The sequence below is a fragment of the Rana temporaria genome, chromosome 10, assembly GCF_905171775.1.
Source record: "Rana temporaria chromosome 10, aRanTem1.1, whole genome shotgun sequence".
Taxonomy (NCBI): domain Eukaryota; kingdom Metazoa; phylum Chordata; class Amphibia; order Anura; family Ranidae; genus Rana; species Rana temporaria.
This window is the reverse complement of record NC_053498.1, coordinates 133,773,363-133,795,676: the sequence shown is the minus strand read 5'-3', so window position 1 is coordinate 133,795,676 and position 22,314 is coordinate 133,773,363. Positions and strand designations below refer to the sequence as shown.

Here is a 22,314-nt window from a genome sequence, read left to right as displayed (position 1 = left end):
ACAGCCCTATTCGTGAACGACTTACGCAAACGACGTAAAATTTTCAAAATTCGACGCGGGAACGACGTCCATATTTAACATAGGATACGCCTCATATAGCAGGGGTAACTTTACGCCAGAAAAAGCCTGACGTAAAAAAATGCGTCGGGCGGACGTACGTTTCTGAATCGGCGTATCTACCTAATTAGCATATTCCCATGCGTAAATCGACGGAAGCGCCACCTAGCGGCCAGCGTAAATATGCAACTAAGATAGGACGGCGTAAGAGACTTACGCCAGTCGGATCTTAGCCTAATTTCGGCGTATCTTGCTTTCTGAATACAGAAAGAAGATACGCCGGCGCAGCTTTGAATTTACGCGGCGTATCAATAGATACGCCAACGTAAATTCTTTCTGAATCTAGCCCACTGGGTCTAAAATAAGGGATATCGTGAAAATGGAAAGGTTTTATTTAAACATATGTCATTAGCATCTTGATGAAGGGAAGGCAAAATATTATTTAATTAAACTTCAGCTTTAAAACTGGTCTAAAGAGATTTACTTTAATATTAGTCTGGATTCTGTACATATTTATATCTCGACAGTGTGTTTCTAACGAGAACAGTGTGTTCCCCTGATAGTCATCAAATACATTCAAACTTTAACACTCCAGTAACAGACAGACAGCGATTCGGAGTCACACAGCGATGAGTCTTAGGCTTCAACTTTGACGCTGCTGTTGGTCACACGGACTCCGAACCAGCCCTTCCAGAACACGGAGTCCTGACCGCCATGCATGAACTTGACAAAGCGCACTCCTGGACCATAGCCAGAAAATGTGTGAGTGACCTGCATTGAGAGAAGACAATAAAAAAAATCTAACACAAGTAAAAATATAAGAAATCATATTGGAGCAGCAGTGTAGAGTATTCCAGGACAGGCGAGTTAGATAGAGGAAGGAGCAGAGATCTCCAGCAGTGCAGAGTATTCCAGGAGAGATAGAGGAAGGAGCAGAGACCTCCAGCAGTGCAGAGTATTCCAGGAGAGGAGAGATAGAGAGAGGAAGGAGCAGAGACCTCCAGCAGTGCAGAGTATTCCAGGAGAGGAGAGTTAGATAGAGGAAGGAGCAGAGACCTCCAGCAGTGCAGAGTATTCCAGGAGAGGAGAGTTAGATAGAGGAAGGAGCAGAGACCTCCAGCAGTGCAGAGTATTCCAGGAGAGGAGAGATAGATAGAGGAAGGAGCAGAGACCTCCAGCAGTGCAGAGTATTCCAGGAGAGGAGAGATAGATAGAGGAAGGAGCAGAGACCTCCAGCAGTGCAGAGTATTCCAGGAGAGATAGATAGAGGAAGGAGCAGAGACCTCCAGCAGTGCAGAGTATTCCAGGAGAGGAGAGATAGATAGAGGAAGGAGCAGAGACCTCCAGCAGTGTAGAGTATTCCAGGAGAGGAGAGTTAGATAGAGGAAGGAGCAGAGACCTCCAGCAGTGCAGAGTATTCCAGGAGAGGAGAGATAGAGAGAGGAAGGAGCAGATTTCTTCAGCAGTGCAGAGTATTCCAGGAGAGGAGAGTTAGATAGAGGAAGGAGCAGAGACCTCCAGCATTGTAGAGTATTCCAGGAGAGATAGACAGAGGAAGGAGCAGAGACCTCCAGCAGTGCAGAGTATTCCAGGAGAGATAGACAGAGGAAGGAGCAGAGACCTCCAGCAGTGCAGAGTATTCCAGGAGAGGAGAGATAGATAGAGGAAGGAGCAGAGACCTCCAGCAGTGTAGAGTATTCCAGGAGAGGAGAGTTAGATAGAGGAAGGAGCAGAGACCTCCAGCAGTGTAGAGTATTCCAGGAGAGGAGAGATAGATAGAGGAAGGAGCAGAGACCTCCAGCAGTGCAGAGTATTCCAGGAGAGGAGAGATAGATAGAGGAAGGAGCAGAGACCTCCAGCAGTGCAGAGTAGGCCAGGAGAGATAGATAGAGGAAGGAGCAGATTCCTCCAGCAGTGCAGAGTATTCCAGGAGAGGAGAGTTAGATAGAGGAAGGAGCAGAGACCTGCAGCAGTGCAGAGTATTCCAGGAGAGGAGAGTTAGATAGAGGAAGGAGCAGAGACCTGCAGCAGTGCAGAGTATTCCAGGAGAGGAGAGTTAGATAGAGGAAGGAGCAGAGACCTGCAGCAGTGCAGAGTATTCCAGGAGAGGAGAGTTAGATAGAGGAAGGAGCAGAGACCTCCAGCCGTGCAGAGTATTTCAGGAGAGTTAGATCTCTTTCACACTGAAGTGCTGCTAAAACAGCTGCTAAAGCGCTGGTAGTTTTTGCAGTGCTTTTCGGGCACTTTTTTTTAATGTCACATGACATCATGACCTTAAGGCTGCTTTCACACTGAGGTGCTTTGCAGGAGCTATAACCCAAGAAAATAGCGATTGAAAAGCACCTCGAAACTGCCTCTCCTCTCACTCCAATGTGAAGAGGTTGTGAGGCGGGCGGCGGCGGTGATGGGCAGAGTAGCTGATTGCCTCCATTACTAGTAAAAAAAAAATATGTCCCCAGATTTCATTAAAAAAATCTGGTCACCTTAAGTTAGATAGAGGAAGGAGGAGAGTCCTCCAGCAGAGCAGAGTGTATCAGGAGAGGAGAGTTAGATAGAGGAAGGAGCAGAGTCCTCTAGCAGAGTAGAATATATATCAGGAGAGGAGAGTTAGATAGAGGAAGGAGAAGAGACCTCCAGCAATACAGAGGGTATCAGGAGAGGAGAGTTGGGTAGAGGAAGGAGCAGAGTCCTCTAGCAGAGTAGAATATATCAGGAGAATAGAGTTGGATAGAGGAAGGAGAAGAGACCTCCAGCAGAGCAGAGTGTATCAGGAGATGAGACTTAGATAGATGAAGGAGAAGAGACCTCCAGCAAAACAGAATATATCAGGAGAAGAGAGTTGGATAGAGGAAGGAGCAGAGTCCTCCAGCAGAGTAGAATATATCAGGAGGAGAGAGTTGGATAGAGGAAGGAGAAGAGTCCTCCAGCAGAGTAGAATATATCAGGAGATGAGAGTTGGATAGAGGAAGGAGAAGAGACCTCCAGCAGAGTAGAATATATCAGGAGAAGAGAGTTGGATAGAGGAAGGAGCAGAGTCCTCTAGCAGAGTAGAATATATCAGGAGAGGAGAGTTAGATAGAGGAAGGAGAAGAGACCTCCAGCAATACAGAGGGTATCAGGAGAGGAGAGTTGGGTAGAGGAAGGAGCAGAGTCCTCTAGCAGAGTAGAATATATCAGGAGAGGAGAGTTGGATAGAGGAAGGAGAAGAGACCTCCAGCAGAGCAGAGTGTATCAGGAGATGAGAGTTGGATAGAGGAAGGAGAAGAGACCTCCAGCAGAGTAGAATATATCAGGAGAAGAGAGTTGGATAGAGGAAGGAGCAGAGTCCTCTAGCAGAGTAGAATATATCAGGAGAGGAGAGTTAGATAGAGGAAGGAGAAGAGACCTCCAGCAGAGCAGAGTGTATCAGGAGAGGAGAGTTGGATAGAGAAAGGTGCAAAGTCTCCCACCAAGCAGAATATTTTGGGAGAGGAGAATTAAATAAAATAAAATAGTTTAATGCTGAGGAATCAGTGCTAGTTGGCATTGTCTTTCACAGATCGCTCACCTCGCTCCAGATGCTCTCTGTGGATTGTGGGATTGCGATGGTTTCACTCTTGTGTTCGGAGATAGCATCACGGGTATCAGAGAGAAGCTCTACACAGAGTTCATACAGACAGCCCGCGTCTGTCCGGCCACAGTACCTGCAAATTCACATAGACAGCCATATTATATATTGAAGAGGTAATCTATAGAAGTGATCTCTCTGTTCCCAGGACCAAAACTATTGACTCCCTTTAGAGTAAAATCAGAAACCCATAGTTCAGAATCCAGTACTGATAGATGTATCCTGCAATTGCTGATCTCCTTCTGAATGCGCTAGTTGCCTGGTTATTGTCATAGATATGCAATAAAGTCTGGCAGCTTACCTGTCTCCATCTGAGGCCTGACTCTGTTCTGGTTGCCTTCTTATCTCCTCTACTTCCTGTATGGCCCCACCTAGGCCATCCCAGGAAGTCTATATTAACTGTTGCACTACAGGCCTGCAGTGCTGTTCAACAGTGTTGTTAGCTTAAGTTCCTGTCTGCAGTGTGCTATGTTTTACCTTCCTGTGTACCGTTTTTGGCTTGTCCCTGACTTCTCCTGTTTGCCTGTGACCCTGACCTTTTGCCTGTCCCTCGGTTACCCTTGTCTGTCTGTTGCCCTGACCTCGGCTTACCCATCACTATCGCTTGTCCTGCTTGCTGCTTCCCCTCTCTCCCTGCGGAGCGTGACCTAGGGGATCCCAGGGGTCGCGACCTGGATCCAGCTGCGGCGAAGGCCATCCTCACCACTAGAGGCTCTGGTGAACACAAAGCTGGGTCTTAGACTCCGCGCCCTGGGTAATCTTGGGTTCACGCTTCCTCTCTAAGTGCACCCATCCCTGGCCTGGGAAGGGCGAGTCTGCAGCAGCTGAGTAATTAGGCCTGAAGCCTAGGGGGTCTTGAAATGTGCTCGGTGGCTTCTTTAGACCCTGGGCTCAGGGAACTACACAGAGAACAGGGAACTGGAAAGAAGAAATTATGCTTTGGGATGAAGTACCAGAGGTGACTGTGCAATTTAGGTCCTATGGAGGGGGAACTCACGGAGAGCCAGGGAAAGCATTGGCAGAATTACTAAAGCTGCTTCTGCTAATGAAGATTCTGTTGCTAATGGAAACAGGTCCATCTAAAAAGGTACAGGTGTCTGGTGTTAGCATAAATGCCTTTTTTGCCTGTACTGAGGTCTATTGATGGAGTCTGAGTCAGTATGTCAGTAATGGGTGTTCAAAATTCCCTACCCCTCTCTCATACCTCCCAACATTTTGAGATAGGAATGAGGGACACCTAATAACAAACGTATGTAGGCATAGGACACACCCCTTGCCATACCCCCTTAAAGGAGAACTAACCAAAAAAAAAGTTCATTAAATTCAGAAGGACTATTTTTTACCACTACTATTCATTTATATTGGCTTTTAAAATGTACAAAAGCAGCCATTTAGAATTTGGATGAAAGGTTTAGCACTGGGAAACACCCTTCGAAAGATAAGAAGTGCATTTTATATACTATATGGATCAGACCAAAATGAGGGACAAATGAGGAGGAAAGAGGGACATTGCTCCAAATCAGGGACAGTCCCTCAAAATCCGGGACAGTTGGGAGCTATGCCCTCTCTCCCAATAATTGCTGTGAAAAATTAAATTCCTGTAAAAGTCCATAGAGTGACTGCACCCAATTAGCTAGATTCAGGTACAGCCGCCTATCTTTAAGTCGGCGTAGCGCATCCCATTTGCACTACGCCGACGTAACATAGTGAGGCAAGTACTGTATTCACAAAGCACTTGTCTCCTAAGTTACGTCGGCGGAGCGCAAATGGCCCGGCGTAACCCCACCTAATTCAAAATAGGCAGGTAGGGGGCGTGTTGTATGGTAATAAATTCACGATTCATTACCATACATGTAAATGAAGCACCGATCGTACGGCGCATGCGCGCGCATGCTCAGTATCACGTCGCAAATACTCCTTGCTTTCGACGTGAACGTAACCTACGCCCAGCCCCATTCTGAATCGGCTTACACAAACGACGTAAACAACGTGAAATTCGACGGCTGTCCGACGTCCATACTTAACATTGGCTGCGCCATCTTTTTGGTGGTTTATCTTTACGCCTGAAAACGCCTTACATAAACAGCGTATCTTACATGCGACGGTCGTGCGTACGTTCGTGAATAGGCGTGTCTTGATCATTTACATATTCTCGGAGTAAATCGACGTACACGCCCCTAGCAGCCAGCGTAAATATGCAGCTAAGATACGACGGCGTAGGAGACTTACGCCGGTCGTATCTTAGCAACAGAGAAGCGTATCTCAATTTGAGCATACCGCTTAAAGATACAACGGTGCGGATTCGGACTTATGACGGCGTATCTACTGATACGCCGTCGTAAGTCTTTATGAATCTAGCTAAATGTGTTTTAAATTCCTCATATTCCAGCAATGGACTCCAGCCCTGAGAAATGCAGGGATTTGCAATTGGCGGACCTCCAGCTGTTGCAAAACTACAAGTCCCATCATGCCTCTGCCTCTGGGTGTAATGCTTGTGGCTGTCAGAGTCTTGCTATGCCTTATGGGATTTGTAGTTCTGCAACAGCTGGAGGTCCGCTAATTGCATATCCCTGCTCTAGGGGAAGAGGGGTGAGGGTGCCACACCTACAGTTGGTTTTCTTTAGTAAGTAGCCACAGCCTGTTTAGAAAAACCTGTCCTATGCTGCCATACAGTAAAAAATGACCCTTCTCTATGTGGAAGCAGTGTACTTCCTGCAGAAGTCCAACACCCCCCCCCCCCCCCCCCCTGATTAGTCAGATCTAGGCAGGGCTGTCTTAATGAGAGGGCACACCCTAGCTGCACGGGGGACCCCTGCACTTTCCCCAAAGCAGCTGGTCCTTGAGCCCACGCTGCCCCGTAATTGGGGGCCCCATGATGGCACTGAGAGTGATAGATACACAGGACTGTCTGTTTACCTGCATTGTCATCATTGTAGGGGCCCCAGAGCATTACTTTGCCCAGGGGCCCATGATGCTATTAAGATGGCCCTGGATCTAGGTTAGCTTAAATCAGCAGAAAGCCTGAGCTTTGGGATTGCAGGGCATTATGCCTTACAAAGTCTAAGAAAAGTAGGATTCTGGTGATGACTTACCAGTCACTGACCACAATGTTGGGCTGCTCGTTGTCTAAGACCTCCTCCGAAAAGCCTTCAGCGACTAGATCAATGAGCTGAGACTTGCTGCACCATCTGTAATCAGAAGAGACCCCCATAGCATCAATCATAATTCATTATTCAGGAAAACAGTATGAAGAACTAGGGGGCAAATCCACAAAAACGTAGCCTAACTTAACTTTTACCATTTAAGTTACACTGGCGGAAAATTTCTACCTAAGTGCCCGATCCACAAAGCACTTACCTAGAAATTTTCGGCCGTGTAACTTAAATGTCTCCGGCGCAAGGCGGTCCTCTTCTGCAGGGGGCGATGACAATTTAAATGAGGCGCGCTCCCGCGCCGGCCGTACTGCGCATGCTCGTGACGTCATTTTCCCGACGGGCAGTGCGCGAAATTACGTTACGCCGGGCTTTGTGGATTGCGACGGGACAATAAAGTTGCGTCGGGTAAAAAAAAAGTTACGCGCCGAAAAATAAAATTTAAAATTTAAAAAAAAATAGCGGCGATCGAAAAAAAGGTCTGTTTTTACAAGGTGTAACTAGTTTACACTTTGTAAAAGCATCCCTAATTTTACGTATGCAAAGCTGAAAAGCTTTGTGGATCTCCGTAAGTCCTCATTTGCATACGCAAAGCGGCATTTCAACGCGAAATGCCCCCAGCAGCGGATGCGGTACTGCATCCTAAGATCTGACAGTGTAAGTGTCTTACAGATGTCAGATCTTCTGCCTATCTTTGGAAAACTGCTTCTGAGGATCAGTTCCAAAGATAGGCACAGGGATACGCAGGCTGAACAGCAGTTCCGCCTGCGTATCCCTTTTGAGGATTTGGCCCTAGATTTTCATGTATGGCACCACCACACTGCTGGATAAACTAGACACATGGACATGGATAGGCAGGTGCTGGGGGAAGGATCTTTGAAAATATGGATTATACAAATGCCCCAGGCTTAGTAGCCATTATTAATGCAAAATATGGACAACTTGGCTTTACTGTAGCTATCAGGGTTTGGGGTGCAATGGGAGATTATATCCATCAAGCTACATTGAGAAGCCAAAAATATACCAAAGAAATCTTCAATGGTGTCCAGATATGTATTGTGGAAAGATAATAAGCTTGAAATACCTGTGAAGAATTTTGACAAATGACTTATGTAGACTAGGTATGTTCTATAAAACGGAGAGTTAGATGGCTCTATATTTAGGTTGTTTTTAGGCTATAAGGGCTAATTCACTCATGGTGAGGTGACAGGCATTTTCTGCATTGTAGAGTGCCTGTCACTGCAAGAACACAGGAAATAATTGTTTCCTGTGCTTCCAATTCACAATGCAACAGAGCCCAGCGGGTCCAGCGTTTCACGACCGCGCAATTGTCATTCAAAGTGTGACAACGCTGAAAGCTAAAAAATGGCCTGGGCAGGAAGGGGGTGAAAGTGCCCTGTATTGAAGTGGTTAAGGGGGGCAACGCCTTCCAGTTCTTAAGTGGTTAAATGAGAAGCACCATGGGCCAGATTCACAAAGGAGATACGACGGAGTATCTCAGATACTCCGTCGTATCTCTCAGAGTATCAATGCGACTGATTCATAGAATCAGTTACGCATAGATAGCCCTAAGATCCGACAGGTGTAATTGTTTTACACTGTCGGATCTTAGGATGCAGTACCGCGGCCGCCGCTGGGGGGAGTTCGCGACGTAAACCAGCGTCGGGTATGCAAATTAGCAGTTACGGCGATCCACAAAGGTTTTTCCCGTTGTTACGTCGTCGCAAGTTTTAGATTCCCGTCCCAAAGATAGGGCTGCTATTAACATGGTGTAGAATTACTCCACCATGTTAAAGTATGCCCGTCTTTCCCGCGTCACTTTTGAATTTTTTTGTTTTCCTGACGTAAGTACGTTACGCACGTCGCGATTCTCAACACATCGGCGCGTTGTAATTTCATGCAAAACACGTCGGGAAACTTGCGACCGCAGCATGCGCAGTACGTCCGGCGCGGGAGCGCGCCTAATTTAAATGGTACCCGCCCCATTTGAATTGGGCCGCCTTGCGCCGGACGTGTTTACGATACACCGCCGCAAGTTTCCAGGTAAGTGCTTTGTGGATCGGGCACTTAGACTGAAAACTTGCGGCGGTGTAACGTAAACGGGTTACGTTACGCTGCGCCGCAGGTACGTGAATCTGGCCCCTTGTCTTTTGGGATTTGTTGAATTTGTTGATTTGTAGTATTGCACTTCATGGTATAAATCCAGAACACATGAACTCTTTCATCATCTCTACAACACAAAGGACCTGCTGAGGCATGAATGGACATCAGTCAACGATGATGAAAGGTTTTTTGCCAGAGTTTGTCAGAGCAAATTATTCAGGGTGGAAAGTTGTCAGAATTCCAGCAAAAGGGAATGCAAATGAGACTGCTAGACCAGAGCTATACAGACAGTATTAGGTGGATTACTACTATATGTGACAGTCACAAGACTAATGCTGCATACACACGATCGGCTTTTGCCCAGCCAAATTACATCGGAAAAAAATAGAACATGTTCTCTATCTAAACTCCGATGGAATTCATCGGAATTTCCGATGAAAAAACTCAGATGGGGCTACACACGATCAGAAAATCCGATGGAAAAAGTCCATCGGACTTTTTCGATTGGAAATTCTGATCGTGTGTACGGGGCATAAGGTGACCAGATTTTTAAAATGAAATCCGGGGGCATATTTTCTTTTACTAGTAATGGCGGCAATCAGCGACTCTCTGGCCATCGCCGCTGTCGCCCACCTCACAGCCTGTCAAGTCTTACTCTCCAGGCCCCGGCTACTACTGGGTGGGGAGGGGAGAAAGATCACTCCGCCAGGGAAGGCAAGGAGATCAGCAGGCAGGCGGCTGGCCGGGACTTGAGCCAAGGCAGAAGAACATGCGAGCGGAGCTGAATGGGCATGTACCCGAAACTGAAGAAATGTTCCCTCCGCTCCGACCAGCACATGATCATCAGAAAGGGGCACAGATAATGGAAGCGGGGAGGGCAATTCAGATATTTTTTTTATTCTGCACTCACTGGGCCAGATCCACAGTGAGAGTACACCGGCGTATCTACTGATACGCCGGCGTACTTTCAAATTTCCCGCGTCGTATCATTAGTTTGAATCCTCAAACCAAGATACAACGGCATCTGGGTTTGATCCGACAGGGGTACGGCTTCTACGCCTTCGGATCGTAGATGCAATACTTTGGCCTCCGCTGGGTGGAGTTTGCGTCGTTTTCCGCGTCGGGTATGCAAATTAGCTTTTTCCGCCGATCCACGAACGTACACGCGGCCGTCGTCTCTAGTCGGCTTTTTCCGGCGTATAGTTAAAGCTGGTATTTTGCGGCGTATAGATAGACTTGCCATGTTAGGTATGGCCATCGTTTCCGCGTCGAAATTTGAATTATTTTTTTATTTTTGCGTAAGGCGTCCGTGAATAGGTATGGACGTAATTCACGTCTAAGTTAAAAAAATGACGTTGTTGCGATGTCATTTCGGGAAATTTCGAAACGGAGCATGCGCAGTTCATTCGGCGCGGGGACACGCTTAATTTAAATGAAACACGCCCCCTAATCGCCGATTTGAATTCCGCCGCCAGAAATACACTATGCTGCCGTAACTTACGGCGCAAAATCTTCCAGGATTCGATTTAAAGCCAGGTAAGATACGGCGTCGTAGCGGATCTCTGATACGCTGCGCCGATCCATTTCTATGTGGATCTGGCCCACTGTCTTTGCAATTGCCCAAGCCTCTGTTCAAATCCAATCCGTGGGCAAAACCAGGGACAGACTTGGCACTGTCCCCGGAAAGCGGGATGTCTGGTTACCCTACACAAGACCCACTATTGCTCTCCATAGCCCAGGGGGTGAGGTGGTGGAGCTAGCTCTCCGTCTCGCTACCTGAATATTTACACCTAATAGCCAAATCTGTGTGTGAATGTAACATTATAGTTTCACTTTTACAACATACTTAGCAGACAACAAGACTGCCAAAGTAAAGAAGCAAGATAACGTTTGAAGAAAACTATAAAAAGACAGTAAACTCACTCAAAGGACGAAGCAAAATATTTCTGGACACCGTCATCTGGAAATGAAGCGCCACAATCTCCGGGAGCCTCTTCCACCTTCCAGCCATCTCCTCCATTCACACCAATTTCCCAGAAATCAAATTCCTCTGTAGAAGAAATGTTTACCTTTTGTGATATACTGAAATGTGGCCAAAACAGATCACGTTTATTCCAGGCTGCAATACACGCCAATACAATTTCATTGAGAAGATCCGACTTACCTTCTCCACATCCATTTTTAATGAGATTTTTCGCCATCTTGTTCTGTAGGTTGATGTATTTTCAGCTTATTGTGGTAGAACAACTCCTTCCACCCGGAGCCTTTGAAGATCCGACCCAACCACTCCGATGTTCCACTGAGCAGCCTGGAAATTAAAAAGATTTTTTCAGATGAAGCCAACAGTGGTGATGAGTGGGGATTAGTGGAGTAAATAAATATCGATCTTGTCTATTGCAAACATATTTAATGACACAAGAACAGGTCCAGGATAAATGAAAGGAGCTTCGATTACCCTCAGAAACCATTTTAAGCCCATTACCCTCTTAGAAACCTCTAAAAACCATCCCAACTTTTCCTTCCCTATTGACTTCAGTGAATTGCACTAAAATGGCCAAATCTTGCCAAAATCTTCAGACGTCATGAAAAAAATTCACAATTTTGTCATCCTTAGTAATTTATAAACTGCTGTAGGCCATAAATTTTGGGGTATCATGCCGCGCACACACGATCATTTTTCAGCATGAAAGAAAACTTTGTTTTTCAGCATGCCTACACATCATCGTTTTTAAAAAATGCTCTAGCAAAGCGCGGTGACGTACAACGCGTACAACGGCACTTTAAAGGGGAAGTTCCATTCGCCTTTGGGCTGCTTTAGCTGATTCCGTGTTAGTAAAAGACGATTTGCGCTTTTCTGTCTGTTACAGGGTGATGAATGTGCTTACTCCAGTACGAACGGTAGTTTTACCTGAACAAGCGCTCCCGTCTCATAACTTGCTTCTAAGCATGCGCATTTTTTTTCCGTCGTTTTAGCCCACACACGATCATTTTTTACAACCCGATAGTTTAAAACGACGTTAAAAAATGCAGCATGTTAAAATTATTTTTTTGTCGTTTTTCAGAACCTGAAAAATGATGTGAAGCCCACACACGATCATTTTAAATGACGTTTTTGAAAAACAAAGTTTTTTTCATGCTGAAAAATGATCGTGTGTACGCGACATCATAGTCGTCATGTGAGCGTGAGTTAAGTCGATATGGGTACAGTACATGTTACCGAGAATGTATTTCTAGCACAACAGCATCGCGCTGATTCTCGGCAACAGGGTGCCGTCATCTCGCACTCGCTGGAATAGACAAAGCACATTCCAGCGAGTGCGTCATAGAGGGGGCTCCCAGATTCCGATAAGCCCCCCGCCCGCAGACCCCGACAACCAACGGGCAGGGTTGTCGGGAAGAGGCCCTGTCCTTATCAACATGGGGACAGGGTGCTCTTGGGTGGGGGGGCCCCGCAGTGCGCCCCCCTGCCCCAGAGCACCCAACCCCAACATGTTGAGGGCATGCGGCCTGGTACGGCTCAGGAGGGGGGGCGCTTGCTCGTCCCCACTCCTTTCCTGGCCGGCCGGGTAGCGTGCTTTGGATATGGGTCTGGTATGGATTGTGGGGGAACCCCCCACGTCGGTTTTTCGGCATAGGGTGGGGTCTCCTTACAACCCATACCAGACCTAAGGGCCTGGTATGCTCCTGGGGGGGGAACCCATGTCGGTTTTTTATTTAAAATTTGGCGTGGAGTTCTCCCTCTCAGGATGCATACCAAATGCCGCAGCTAGAATTGGCGGGAATCCAAGTCGGATCTCCCGTTGCTTCTATGACGGCTTTGTCTCCATCGCGGCAAGCCAGCTCGGCGCTGGCTCCCGCGATGGGGCTCGTAGGTAGTCAATCTCGCCGAGAAAGGGAGCGAGATTGACACAATATCGCGGTCACCTACTGTAACTGGATTGTCGTATTGCTCTCTCTATATCTATATATATATCTATATATATATATATATATATATATATATATATATATATATATATATATACACACACATACACATACACACACACACACACACACCAATATACTATGTATATACTATTTATACACAAATATACTATTTATATACTATATATACACTATTTATATATATATATATATATATATGGTATATTAGTATACAAGTATATATATATATATATATATATATATATATATATATATATATATATATATATATATATATATATATATATATATATCTCTATCTATCCATACACACACATATATATATATATATATATATATATATATATATATATATATTATATATACCATACATACTAATATACTATTTATATAATAAAGATATATATATATCTATCTATCTATCTATCTATCTATATACACTAATATACTATATATATATATATACACACACACACACAAATATACGATTTATATACTATATATACTAATATACTATTTATATACCAATATACTATTTATATACTATTTATGCTATGTTTTAGGCTATGTTTCCACTATTGCAACCCCAAAGTAGTGCAAATTTTGTCGTGATTTTTTGACGCAATTTGATGCGACTTGAAGCAATGCCTGTGTATTCTTGAGGACCTGGACCTCGAGTCGCATCAAAGTGGGACCAAAGTAGTGCAGGGGCTACTTTGAAGTCGCACAGATATGAACGGTGCTCATTGGAAATCATGGGGTACAACTTGACACGCGACTTTGCAGTCCCAAGTTGCGTGGCAAGTCACACAAGTGGAAACTGAGCCTTAGGTAGAAAAATTAGTGGTAGAGTTATAGTCAGGGTTAACGAATGCTGCTATATTCAGCTCATCTTTGGATTACTGACCTCTAGTCATGTAAGGGTTAAGGCCTGCGCTCAAAATACGACGCCGCCATCCACAGACAGGACAGAAATCAGCGAGCACAGATCTCAGTGATGGGTCGCAGGGGGGTTAAAGAGAAAAGGTGTGGGGGTCGTGGCGCTGTCTCGGTAAGGGCTTATAATATCAAAATAAGAAAAACTTGGGCATCACTTTTTGGGGGGGCAGCAGTCTCTATACGCCTATCCGTTATTTAGTACACCATACCCTCCCTGCACCATCTCCAGACTGTTCCCAAGCGCGGTACCTTCTCTATTTTATTTATGCAGGGGGGTTAAAGGCTCTTGGTGGGCCGTTAACCCTTTGTTGCAGTCCCAGTAGACATCCCCCCCACCGTCTTTACCTATGAAGGTCAGAAGGTTCCTCTTCTGCATCTCTGAAGGTCGCAAAAAGAATTAGAGAACACTCATTGGCACATCTGCTGCTTCCTGCAAGACCTGCTGAGCAACTTTTCAATGCAGGGATGGAATGAGGATTCTCGCAAAGCTGAACTAGAAGATCTTAGTAAAGGGGGATCAGGAATGGGTTAATAGAGAGCCCCTAGGTGGGCAGGATGCAGTCAGTGCCTTACCTGTATGGGGAGCCCCTAGGTGGGCAGGATGCAGTGGCTTACCTGTATGGGGTGCAGGCTGTAGGGTTGGTAGTTGGAGAACACAGGCCTAGGAGCAGAGAGCAGCTCTGTACACGGTCCTCCCAGCACTGCGTCCCAGTACAAGCCTCTTGCTATTATTAGGTTACCTCTTGGCAATGGTTCCCATAGTGTGTCAGCACAATACCCAGCCTCCCCCCCCTTACATCACTCTGCAGCCAATGCATCTGCAGGGGCGAGGCGTGGATCTGTCTGAAACTGGATGTCTGCAGTAGTTCCCGGCTCTGACAATGCGAGGACCGACCATTGCTGGTGTGAGTCAGCAGACTGCAGGAAAATCAGCATTTCCCAAATTCCTACAAAAGTTTATGACTTTTCAGGCCGCATGCACACTGTACTCTATTATCCTTACAGGAGGAAAGCAGAAGAAAAAGCGCAGTCAAGCCCGGTTCACACTAGCGAGATGCCAGACATTGCATGGGATTCGCACCGCATTGCTGTGAAGATCAATTGCGATGTCTGTGCGATATGCGATTATCAGCCATGCAAATTGTATGGCTGAAATCGCATTCGCACCAAAATGGCGCAGGACCCTTTTTTTTTTTGGTCCGCACTGGAATCGGATCGCATGAGTGTTCACACCTATATGCATACCTCCCAACATTCTGAGATGGGAATGAGGAACACCTACTAGAAAATATATGTAGGTATAGGACACACCCCATGCCACACCCCCTTAACCACTTCAGCCCCAGAAGATTTGGCTGCTCAATGACCAGGCCATTTTTTGCGATACGGCACTGCGTTGCTTTAACCATTTAAGGACCTGCTCATGTATATATACGTCCTGTTTTTAAAGATGGATACCTCGGTTGTGGCAGCAGCTGCTGGCGTTACCAAGATATCTATCTTTAGGATGAGCGGTCCTTTAACCAGTAGAGTACCGGGCCATCGTCAAATGACGGCTCCACGGTGACTCTGAATATTCAACAGGACGTCATATGACGTCCTGTATTCCTGCGGCCACTGGGGGGCGAACGAGCGCGCCGGCGACGCCTTGCGCGCGCCCGGCGCGTCCCCGAGATGCCGATGCGCGTGCCTGGCGGTCGCGATGTCCGCCAGGTACCCGCGATCGGTAACGACAGAGCAGGGACGTGGAGCTCTGTGTGTAAACACAGAGCTCCACGTCCTGTCAGGGGATAGAGGAGACCGATCTGTGTCCCTTGTACATAGGGACACAGATCGGTCACCTCCCCCAGTCACCCCCCTTCCCCCACAGTTAGAACACAATACAGGTACACATATTAACCCCTCCCTCACCCCCTAGTGTTAACCCCTTGAATGCCAGTCACATTTATACAGTAATTAGTGCATTTTTATCGCATTAATCGCTGTATAAATGTGAATGGCGCCAAAAACGTGTCAAAAGTGTCCGATGTGTTCGCCGCAATGTCACGGTGACAGTAAAAAAATCGCAAATCGCCGCCAATACTAGTAAAAAAATTAATAAAATAAAAATGCCATAAATCTATCACCTATTTTGTAAATGCTATAACTTTTGCGCAAACCAATCAATATATGATCATTGCGATTTTTTTTACCAAAAATATGTAGAAGAATACGTATCGGCCTAAACTGAGGGGAAAAAAAGTTTTTTTTAAAAAAATTGTGATATTTATTAAATAAAAAAGTAAAAAATAGTGTTTTTTTTTTTTAATTGTCACTCTTCTTTTGTTTATAGCGCAAAAAATAAAAACCGCAGAGGTGATCAAATACCACCAAAAGAAAGCTCTATTTGTGGGAACAAAATGATAAAAAAATTGTTTGGGTACAGTGTAGCACGACCGCGCAATTGTCATTCAAAGTGCGACAGTGCTGAAAGCTGAAAATTGGCTTGGGCAGGAAGGGGCGTAAGTGCCCGGTATGGAAGTGGTTAAACGATAACGGCGGTCTCCGCGGCGGATTCGCCGCCATCATCGGCGGGAGAGGGCCCCCCCTCCCGCGCCCTCCGCCACTTACCGGAGCCGTCAGTAGCGGCGGAGGCGATCGGGTCCTTCAGCCTGCTGTGTGGGGATGCGAGTGAGGGCAAGATGGTCCCCACCCGTCCCCATAGCCTAGCAGGGCGGAAGTGACGTCAAAACGTCAGTCCCGCCCATGCGTCTTAAAGGCACATTTTTTTGTTGTAATTTTTTCAAATGACAACATTTCCATTTTTTTTTTTTTGCATTTAAGTCTAAATATGAGATCTGAGGTCTTTTTGACCCCAGATCTCATATTTAAGAGGACCTGTCATGCTTTTTTCTATTACAAGGGATGATTACATTCCTTATAATAGGAATAAAAGTGATCAATTTTTTTCTTTTTTCCAGTGTAAAAAATAATAAAATAAATAAAAATAAATAAGAAAACAAAAAAAAATTTTTTTTTAAAGAGCCCTGTCCCAACGAGCTCGCGCGCAGAAGCGAACGCATACGTGAGTAGCGCCCACATATGAAAACGGTGTTCAAACCACACAAGTGAGGTATCACCACGATCGCTAGAGCAAGAGCAATAACTCTAGCACTAGACCTACTCTGTAGCTCAAAAGATGCGACCTATAGAATTTTTTAAACGTTGCCTTTCGAGATTTTTAAGGGTAAAAGTTTGACGCCATGCCAAGACCGGGCGCAATTTTTAAGCGTGACATGTTGGGTATCATTTTACTCGGCGTAACATTATCTTTCACAATATATAAACAAAATTGGGCCAAATGTATTGCGGTCTTATTTTTTAATTCAAAAAAGTGAATTGTTTCCAAAAAAAGTGCGCTTGTAAGACCGCTGCGCAATTACAGTGTGACAAAAAGTATTGCAATGACCGCCATTTTATTCTCTAGGGTGTTAAAAAAATATTTATATAATGTTTGGGGGTTTTAAGTAATTTTCTAGCAAAAAAAAATGTTTTAGTCTTGCAAACACCAAATCTGAAAAACACCTAAGATCCTTAAGTGGTTAACTGACAATTGCGCGGTCGTGCGACGCTGTACCCAAACAAACTTCCTTTTTTTCCCCACAAATAGAAATTTATTTTGGTGATATTTGATCACCTCTGCGGTTTTTATTTTTTGCGTTATAAACTAAAGAAGAGCGACAATTTTGAAAAAAAAAAAAAACACAATGGGGGTTATTTACTAAAGGCAAATCCACCTTGCACTACAAGTGCAAAGTGAACTTGAAATTGCACTGAATTTAGGCCAATATATATTCTGCTACATATTTTTGGTAAACAAAATCCCAATAAGCGTATAGTGAATGGTTTGTGCAAAAGTTATAGCGTAGATTTATATAAATAAACAAAAAAAAATGCAAATTGCTGTAAAAACGTGTGTCGAAAAACGCAGCAAGCACCGCAAAAAAGCTCAAAAGCAACATGCATAGGTGTGAAAGTTTTTTTCCAACCCGATCGTTGAGAGGGGGGAGAGACACACCAGTGCCTACTCCATGCAGACACACAGCCTCGGGCTCTTCCCCTCTGCAAGCCGAGCATCAGCATGTGACCTGTCTGGACAGTGGGAGGAACAAACACAGAGCTTGCTGTGCGAGCTAAGGGGACACCAACAGCTGGGTGAGTGCAGAGCTGAGGGTCTTTACCTTCCTGCAGTTCAGTCCACAGGCTCTCCAGTGTGGGGCTTGTCATGCTGCTCTTTCCAGGGACATGGCTGCTGATTGAAGATCACAGTCTAGTTCTCCCTGCAGTTCCATCCTGGCATAACTACTTAATTGTCCAGAGCTCACTCAGTAGCCTTTATCTAATATCTTCTTTCTTCTGTGGATTGCCTTGATTTTATTTTTTTTGGCAATTAAAAGTCCTCTGGTCTACTGACACACCACTGCCCCACTGACACCGTCCACTGCCCTACTGACACCGTCCACTGCCCCACTGACACCGTCCACTGCCCCACTGACACCGTCCTCTGCCCCACTGACACCGTCCCCTGCCCCACTGACACCGTCCACTGCCCCACTGACACCGTCCACTGCCCCACTGACACCGTCCACTGCCCCACTGACACCGTCCACTGCCCCACTGACACCGTCCACTGCCCCACTGACACCGTCCACTGCCCCACTGACACCGTCCACTGCCCCACTGACACCGTCCACTGCCCCACTGACACCGTCCACTGCCCCACTGACACCGTCCACTGCTCCACTGACACCGTCCACTGCTCCACTGACACCGTCCACTGCCCCACTGACACCGTCCTCTGCCCCACTGACACCGTCCCCTGCCCCACTGACACCGTCCACTGCCCCACTGACACCGTCCACTGCCCCACTGACACCGTCCACTGCCCCACTGACACCGTCCACTGCCCCACTGACACCGTCCACTGCCCCACTGACACCGTCCACTGCCCCACTGACACCGTCCACTGCCCCACTGACACCGTCCACTGCCCCACTGACACCGTCCACTGCTCCACTGACACCGTCCACTGCTCCACTGACACCGTCCACTGCCCCACTGACACCGTCCATTGCTCCACTGACACCGTCCACTGCTCTACTGACACCGTCCACTGCCCCACTGACACCGTCCACTGCTCCACTGACACCGTCCACTGCTCCACTGACACCGTCCACTGCCCTACTGACACCGTCCACTGCTCCACTGACACCGTCCACTGCCCCACTGACACCGTCCACTGCTCCACTGACACCGTCCACTGCTCCACTGACACCGTCCACTGCCCCACTGACACCGTCCACTGCTCCACTGACACCGTCCACTGCTCTACTGACACCGTCCACTGCCCCACTGACACCATCCAATGACACCGTCCACTGCCCCACTGACACCGTCCACTGCTCCACTGACACCGTCCACTGCTCTACTGACACCGTCCACTGCCCCACTGACACCATCCACTGACACCGTCCACTGCCCCACTGACACCGTCCACTGCTCCACTGACACCGTCCACTGCCCCACTGACACCGTCCACTGCCCCACTGACACCGTCCACTGCCCCACTGACACCGTCCACTGCCCCACTGACACCATCCACTGACACCGTCCACTGCCCCACTGACACCGTCCACTGCCCCACTGACACCATCCACTGACACCGTCCACTGCCCCACTGACACCGTCCACTGCGCCACTGACACCGTCCACTGCTCCACTGACACCGTCCACTGCTCCACTGACACCGTCCACTGCTCCACTGACACCGTCCACTGCTCCACTTACACCGTCCACTGCTCCACTCACACCGTCCACTGCCCCACTTACACCGTCTACTGCTCTACTGACACCGTCCTCTGCCCCACTGACACCGTCCACTGCCCCACTGACACCGTCCACTGCTCCACTGACTGACAGTGTCCACTTTTAAGGTAAGCTAGGTTCATATTTTAACTGTGACATTTCTTTTATTGATCTAATCATATTTTATGGGCACACCATGCCCCTTTAAGTCTACCCCCCTCTCCACTGTTAACACAATTTAGCCACAGCCACTGTTCACTACAGCGCGCTATGTGCGCCTCCTTACTACTCTCCTAGGGTAACTCAAAGGTGTCCTAAGTCTCTTACAATCCTATAGCATGTACTACAAAAAAATTGCTGTGCGCCGCTAAAGGGTTTGGCTTGACGAGAAGGTGGCGACCCTAGCTGCCAGGCTTGTGAGAGAGGCCTGTCCAGGTGCGCTACACCCATTCCGGCTGGAGTGGCGAAGTAAAGTGTCGTTGGAAGCAGGACTGTTTCCCATCTACATACACCTGAATCTGTTGTTCTTCATTTCTGCTATTGCTTCACCTTTTAATTGTTTAACCGTTTTTCCCCGGCTGGGTAATAAAAGCACAGAAAAGACACCTGTTTGAGTGGACATTCCATTTGCTGCAGCTCTTGTCGAGTGCCCTGGACGGCAGAGATGCGGAGGTAACATGCCACCCAAGACAAACCAGCAGCTCCTTGGGGGGTTTTGCTACAAAACACACCGGTCAGCACTCTCAGCCATTGGCTGATCGGGAGACCTTTTTTCAGTCTTGCCCCATCAACAGAAGCCGGCTTGACTGCAACACCAGGGTTGCCAACCATCAGTAAATTTACAAACAGTTTGTAAAATCCTTAATTTTTTCATCTGTCCATAAATGTCCATTACGGACATAGAGACTACACGTCCATAACGGACATTTATGGACAGATGCAAAAATTACGGATTTTACAAACTGTTTGTAAATTTACTGATGGTTGGCAACCCTGTGCAATGTCAGCCGGGTTTCTATTAAACGCCCGATATTTGGCCCGTGTGCACTAGGCTTAAAATTGTGACTCAACCGTATTGTTTTATCATCCCCCAACCTCAGGTGTGAGAAGACCCAGGGCCATCTTTTCCATTAGGCACGCTGGGAAGTTGCCCGGGGGCCCCGCTTGCCTGGGGGGCCCCACAGGCTGCCCAGCAACCCCAGTAAAAAAGTGTGGAGAGTGACGGGTTAGAACTGCCCATGCCCAGTTTGCGGAAATCACAGAGAAGATCCGGTCCTCCACGAGTGCGGGGGGTTGCTGATGTAAGGGGGGAGTAAATGCAAAAATGTAAGGGGGCACTGATATAAAGGTTCCCCCTCCTATATTAGTGACCCCCCTTACCTTAGTGTATTTACTCTACGGAAGGTGGTCTCTGGTCACCAGAGTGCACCCCACATCAGAGTTCCCCTTTACATCAGAGTCTGCAGGATTCCCCCTTACAATGCAAGGGGGAACTCAGTCTGCAGACCCTGATGTAAGTGGGAAAGAGAAAGCAGTGGACTCTGATATAAGGTGGTCTCTGGTCACCAGAGCCCCCCTCCACATCAGAGTTTCCCCCTTAGATCATGATCTGCAGCGTTTCCCTTTACATAAGAGTTCCCTTTCACTGTAAGGGGGAATCCTGCAGACTCTGATGTAAGAGGAAACTCTGTGCTGGCTGGGTTATAGTAACCTGACCTTCATGTCAACGAAGACATTTTTTTTTTTTGTTACTTTTTGTTTAACCACTTCCCGACCGCCTCATGTACATATACGTCGGCAGAATGGCACGGACAGGCACATCAACGTACCTGTACGTCCCTGCCTAGACGTGGGTCTGGGGTCCGATCGGGCCCCCCCCCCCCCCCCCGGAACTTGCGGCGGTCGGGTTCCCTCGGGGAGCGATCCGGGACGACGGCGCGGCTATTCGTTTATAGCCGCTCCATCGCAATCGCTCCCCGGAGCTGAAGAACCGGGAGAGCCGTATGTAAACACGGCTTCCCCGTGCTTTACTGTGGCGGCGTATCGATCGAGTGATCCCTTTTATAGGGGAGACTCGATCGATGACGTCAGTCCTACAGTCACACCCCCCTAAAGTTGTAAACACACACTAGGTGAACCCTAACTCCTACAGCGCCCCCTGTGTTTAACTCCCAAACTGCAACTGTCATTTTCACAATAAACAATGCAATTTAAATGCATTTTTTGCTGTGAAAATGACAATGGTCCCAAAAATGTGTCAAAATTGTCCGAAGTGTCCGCCATAATGTCGCAGTCACGAACAAAAATCGCTAATCGCCGCCATTAGTAGTAAAAAAAAAAAAAAATTATAAAAATGCAATAAAACTATCCCCTATTTTGTAAACGCTATAAATTTTGCGCAAACCAATCGATAAACGCTTATTGCGATTTTTTTTACCAAAAATAGGTAAACGAATACGTATCGGCCTAAACTGAGGAAAAAAATAATTTTTAGATATGTTTTTGGGGGATATTTATTATAGCAAAAAGTAAAAAATATTGAATTTTTTTTCAAAATTGTCGCTCTATTTTTGTTTATAGCGCAAAAAATAAAAACCGCAGAGGTGATCAAATACCACCAAAAGAAAGCTCTATTTGTGGAGAAAAAAGGACGCCAATTTTGTT

General features: G+C 46.8%; 1 protein-coding gene across 2 annotated transcripts; it reads right to left on the bottom strand.

The window, feature by feature from the left end:
* Positions 1–477: 477 nt before the first annotated feature.
* LOC120915646 (F-box only protein 2-like) lies at positions 478–14,605 on the bottom strand. 2 transcript variants are annotated; one of them, XM_040326320.1, is made up of 7 exons: positions 14,422–14,605; positions 11,084–11,227; positions 10,843–10,969; positions 6,757–6,852; positions 3,605–3,740; positions 665–828; positions 478–613 (listed from the first exon to the last, which is right to left on the bottom strand). In XM_040326320.1, exons 2-6 carry the CDS (start codon positions 11,118–11,120, stop codon positions 694–696), a joined length of 531 nt encoding a protein of 176 aa, XP_040182254.1. In that variant the 5' UTR covers positions 11,121–11,227; positions 14,422–14,605; the 3' UTR covers positions 478–613; positions 665–693. The 2 variants fall into 2 exon arrangements, with proteins under 2 accessions (XP_040182254.1, XP_040182255.1); XM_040326321.1 differs by lacking the exon at positions 14,422–14,605 and adding an exon at positions 14,152–14,230.
* Between the last annotated feature and the right edge of the window lie 7,709 nt (positions 14,606–22,314).

Bases quoted from the DNA above. Each gene is read 5' to 3' on its own strand.
- LOC120915646 (XM_040326320.1), bottom strand. From the start codon at position 11,120: ATGGCGAAAAATCTCATTAAAAATGGATGTGGAGAAG. The intron at 10,970-11,083 runs GTAAGTCGGATC...TTTCTTCTACAG, and splicing joins TAAAAATGGATGTGGAGAAG to AGGAATTTGATTTCTGGGAA. The intron at 6,853-10,842 runs GTGAGTTTACTG...TTCTGATTACAG, and splicing joins TATTTTGCTTCGTCCTTTGA to ATGGTGCAGCAAGTCTCAGC.